We start from the raw sequence: 5,203 nt of genomic DNA on the forward strand, positions 1-5,203 counted from the left end.
AATGTGAGCCAGATGTTTTTACACATGCAGCATACCCTCAGCCCCCATCGTAGCAGGCTTACAAAGGATCACTTTGAGGATTGTTTAAAGCTCAGTGTGTCCATACATTAATATGATGAGTATAAATCTAAAATTATGACATGTATGTTTTTTGTTACAAAGAATACTAAATGCTACAAGAATATTACTATTAGGCATGAGCAGGAATATACGTTTGGGTATACAGTGCTGAAAAAAACTGGCACTCAAGGTTTTAATAAGAAGGCATTAATTATTAAATGGCACACTATGTTCAAAAGGTTACTGACCTCTGGGGCATAGTATATACATATATATATATATATATATATATATATACATATAGATATACATATACATATATACATATATTAATCATACACACACACACACACACACACACACACACACACACACACACACACACACACACACACACACACACACACACACACACACACACACACATATAGTATATATATATATATATATATATATATATATATAGTATATATATAGGTATACAATATATATAGTAATCATATATATATACATATAGTATATATATATATATATATATATATATTTATATATATATATATATATATATATATATATATATTTATATTCATAGTATATATATAGGTATATAGTATATATAGTATGTGTATATATATATATATATATATATATATATATATATATATATATATATATACACTTAAATTTATATGTATGAAAACACATATACACGCCGTACTTATGTTAAAGTTATAGCTGTCCGTTCGCTTGTTGCGCAGTCGGATTCAAACGCATTCTCTTTATCTCGTTCGCATTACTGATGTCTTTATGAACTAGAACGACGTGTTTACATACCCATCCCTTTCTTGCTAGATAAGTGTGGCCTTTTTCAGTAATGAAACTTCTAAGTCAGAAACGCCACCCAAATGGCTTGAAAATATTGATTGCAGCAAAATTATGTGGCCATGAGGTAGATGTTGTTGAAGCGAAATGTAAGTATTTTTGGGTGAAATTCTTTTTGGTTGGATATGAGGAAGATTTTGCCGGTCGTTGCAACATCATGGAAATCCGTGCTATGTAAAAGCCCATACACGTCTCGATATTTCTAGTTGATTGTATTTATTTTTGTTTTGTAAAAGTAAGGTGATCTCTTTTAGTTTTTTTTCTGGACCGATATTTGAGGCTACAAGTATACCATATGTTTTATGTTTGTCCACAGATTTTACAGAACCCTGACCCTGAGGGTGTGGGGAAAACAGGTAATGTAATATCATTTCGCGAAATGGAATGCCATATACGAAATGGAATGAAAATAGGTTGTTTTTTGGGTGCAAACCTTCTGATACGCATGCAGGCGTCCCCTCTTGAACCGTATCCAAATACCCAGAGAGGATTAACTGTAATTTTGCCAGAGATTTCAAAGTATGGCCAATAATAATTGGGCCCATAGCCTGTGGGAGATCTACTGCCATGTAGCGAGCACAAGCAACAGTACTGTAGAGACCTACCAATAATTACTGTTAATTAAATAGACTAGACTACCTTATATATTGTATATTATTATTTGTAAGCCTGACATTGTTGCTGTTCAGCTGTTATTCTATCGAGCTTTCACCAGATGGCGGCACTTATGCTATGTCGGCCAGTAGGCAGCACGGAGCCTTGTTGACGTGTTTCCCTGATTTGGTTTCAGCGCATCGATACCTTCAACACTTTAAGTTGAACATATGAACACAACTGAGACATAAAAAGGTTATACTGCGCATCATTTGGTAAATTATGCAATATCATGTTCCATTTCGTATACGACATTCCATTTCGCGAAGTGGAGTTCCATTTCGTGTTTTCCCTACAGCGAACCCTGATGTCATTCCTACAGTATAAAAAGCTGAGGTATCTGATACACTGTCCCAATCTAAGTTGGAACAATTTTGATTTTTATTTGCTGGAAATCCACTGATTTCAAGGATTCTTGATGTTGTTTCTTGTACAAAGGCATCGATGATGAGATCTGAGTACCACTTCCATTGACTATCTTAATTTGTTTGTCTGTATAGCAGGGGAGGGCATGAAGTTTATTAGGGAAATTATAAGGTAAAACTGGATTAGATAAGAAGAATAGCAAACAAAGACGTAAAAAACTAGCACAAAAAATCCAAAAAATCTGCTAATGAAACTCTATTGATATACCTGCTATCTTTGAAAGTATATACACTGATGCGCCAAAGTGCCGTGACAAGGCGTGCCCTTCCTGCACCCTGAGGGGAGGGTAGATGGGGGGCTTCACCCCCCAACACCCCCCAGGACACATTCTCTTCACCTCGGTATGTACGGCAAGATAGAGCTACATTCATACTATATTGAAAGACCAAACTGTCAGTTTTCCTTTGCTTCTGTCGGTTGGTTGGTCTATTGTGGACCCCTTCGTTTTTATCATAATCTTTTGGGATTTGGGGTACTTGATGACCTAAGAAATCAAACTGCGATAGTTATTAAGGTCTTTTTCTTCTTCATTGCCACTGTATAGTCTTAAGAATAACCTAGAATCGACACGATACCAAAAACAAAACATTTCTTAACTGTCACCGAATGCCTGGGAATTGTCCTGTCTAACCTAGTGGCCAGAAACGTGAAAATGCGCTTACGCAGAAGGTTCTTCAGACCAATTCCTGATAAAACATTTACATTCAATCTTAAAATACGTAAATGAGGTATAACAACAGTAATAAAGGCCTTTGAAAGCTTAAATGTGGAACAGCAGACACTGATGATTAGCAAAATGTAATTTTGACAATCGTGCAGTAATACAGGCACTAGTTCGCACATTACAGTAACCTGTTCTGCAGTCAGTCCAATGTTTACTCTCGTCATGAAAAGAACATGACCGACTTGGGCAAAATTGGGCCCTCACCTCTGTTCATTTACGGACACCACCTTTGGGGAGCATTTGCACAAGTGGTAATTCCTTACGGTACAGATGCACCCAGTAGAGACTAAGTTCCCAACTCCACCCAACAATCTTAGGGGACACGTGGGGAACGGGGGATTTTGGAGGGGGGGGTATAAAGAGTTGGCTCAGCTTGATATCAGGGTCAGTAAATGACCAAAGTTAATTTTGAATGCAATGAAATGCGCCTTTTCGGAAATGCGAGCCAAACTTCCTATTTATAAAGATCAAAGAAATGCGACTTTTCGGAAATGCGAACCAAATTTATATTTTCTAACATCGAAGAAATAAATTTTTCCGAAATGCGAGCATCTGAATATGCCACCATATTTGAATATAAGAAAGTGCAAAAGCACTCGGTAACCAACACAAAATTTACTCAACTGTCCAACATCCTCCGGGAAACATTCTCTTCACCTAGGTATGCATGATAGAGCTGAAACAGTTCAGAAAATTTCACTGCTCTTTTCACAGTTTCTTTCTGGCCTCCGATGTAGCCAGAAATGTGCATGTGTGTTAAGTATCGACTGTATTGTTTGAATTGTTTGGCAATAAAGGATATTAATGATACACATTTTTATGTAAAAACGGCTGAGATGTGAATATATATGAAACGTTAGTTGATTGTTGTGTGCATTTTTATGATATAGTATATGGAATTTTATACTTGAACTTTTAATGAGGAGTTAAAATCTCTGCTAAACTGCCGCCTCTTGATTGGCTGTAAGGTAGTGGTAATGCAGGTGTGCAGTAGGACAGAAGACACTGTGCAAGCTGCGCTTCAACTTGTTCTTTCACGCCAAGCCAGTGGACTCAGCCGCTGGAGCGCCTAGTGGACTTAGGCTGTGAGTGATGCTTTCCGCGACCTTTTTCCTTTATTTGTGGCGTTACCATTCGTGTCTTCAGAATATTTCTTGTACCAGCACTATTACTTTTTGTCCTCTACAAGAATATTATCTTCAATTTCCCTTAACTTAGTGCGGCCATACTGTACAGATTTTCCGCACAAATGTTGCTATAGAAGAAAAGTGTCTTGGTTTGTATCTGTCTATCGAAATATATAGGTTTTATCACCACCTCATACTGCATATTGTCCTCGTTGGATTTTTATCGTTTTGGTTTGGTTGATTCTGGTGTTTATTCCAGTGTGGAATTCTCAATCTCTGCTGTAATCATGATACTGATAAAGTCACTATATTGTCTAATGTAGGGGGCTGTGCCCCCTGCAACTGCCTCCCCACCCCCACCCAGGAAAACAAAGAATCCTCCATGTATTCATGGCAGGCGAGAGTGTCAGACAGACTCGGCATTGTGCGTCCCACATGTCGATTGTAAATACGAGAATTACACAATGCAAGGGGCTGTTCCCCCTGCGAACCCCCTCCTGGGGGTCCAGACATCTAGAAGCAATCCAGATGCCAGAAAAAAGTGAACAAAAAGGTAGTGGTAATGCAGGTGTGCAGTAGGACAGAAGACACTGTGCAAGCTGCGCTTCAACTTGTTCTTTCACGCCAAGCCAGTGGACTCAGCCGCTGGAGCGCCTAGTGGACTTAGGCTGTGAGTGATGTTTTCCGCGACCTTTTTCCTTTATTTGTGGCGTTACCATTCGTGTCTTCAGAATATTTCTTGTACCAGCACTATTACTTTTTGTCCTCTACAAGAATATTATCTTCAATTTCCCCTAACTTAATGCGGCCATACTGTACAGATTTTCCGCACAAATGTTGCTATAGAAGAAAAGTGTCTTGGTTTGTATCTGTCTATCGAAATATATAGGTTTTATCACCACCTCATACTGCATATTGTCCTCGTTGGATTTTTATCGTTTTGGTTTGGTTGATTCTGGTGTTTATTCCAGTGTGGAATTCTCAATCTCTGCTGTAATCATGGTACTGATAAAGTCACTATATTGTCTAATGTAGGGGGCTGTGCCCCCTGCAACTGCCTCCCCACCCCTACCCAGGAAAACAAAGAATCCTCCATGTATTCATGGCAGGCGAGAGTGTCAGACAGACTCGGCATTGTGCGTCCCACATGTCGATTGTAAATACGAGAATTACACAATGCAAGGGGCTGTTCCCCCTGCGAACCCCCTCCTGGGGGTCCAGACATCTAGAAGCAATCCAGATGCCAGAAAAAAGTGAACAAAAAGTTGACATTTCCAGATATAAGAGTATTTGGTTTATTGTTTACTGTGTGAATGCAGCTCTATCGGGC

The 5,203-nt window shown here is 38.6% G+C and overlaps 1 protein-coding gene across 3 annotated transcripts in view; it reads left to right on the plus strand.

Moving 5' to 3' along the window:
* The first annotated feature begins 800 nt into the window (after window positions 1-800).
* Window positions 801-5,203, plus strand: part of MetRS (methionyl-tRNA synthetase 1) — a 100,787-nt gene continuing 96,384 nt past the window's right edge. The window contains exons 1-2 of one of the 3 annotated variants that reach the window (XM_070131347.1): window positions 801-1,031; window positions 1,259-1,298. In XM_070131347.1, coding sequence (XP_069987448.1) covers window positions 1,014-1,031; window positions 1,259-1,298 — 58 coding nt within the window. In that variant the 5' untranslated portion in view covers window positions 801-1,013. Of the gene's footprint in view, window positions 1,032-1,056; window positions 1,117-1,258; window positions 1,299-5,203 lie in introns of those variants that run through there. The other 2 variants (XM_070131346.1, XM_070131348.1) reach the window with 2 other exon arrangements.

Source organism: Penaeus vannamei, chromosome 16 (assembly GCF_042767895.1).
Source record: "Penaeus vannamei isolate JL-2024 chromosome 16, ASM4276789v1, whole genome shotgun sequence".
Classification (NCBI taxonomy): Eukaryota; Metazoa; Arthropoda; class Malacostraca; order Decapoda; family Penaeidae; genus Penaeus; species Penaeus vannamei.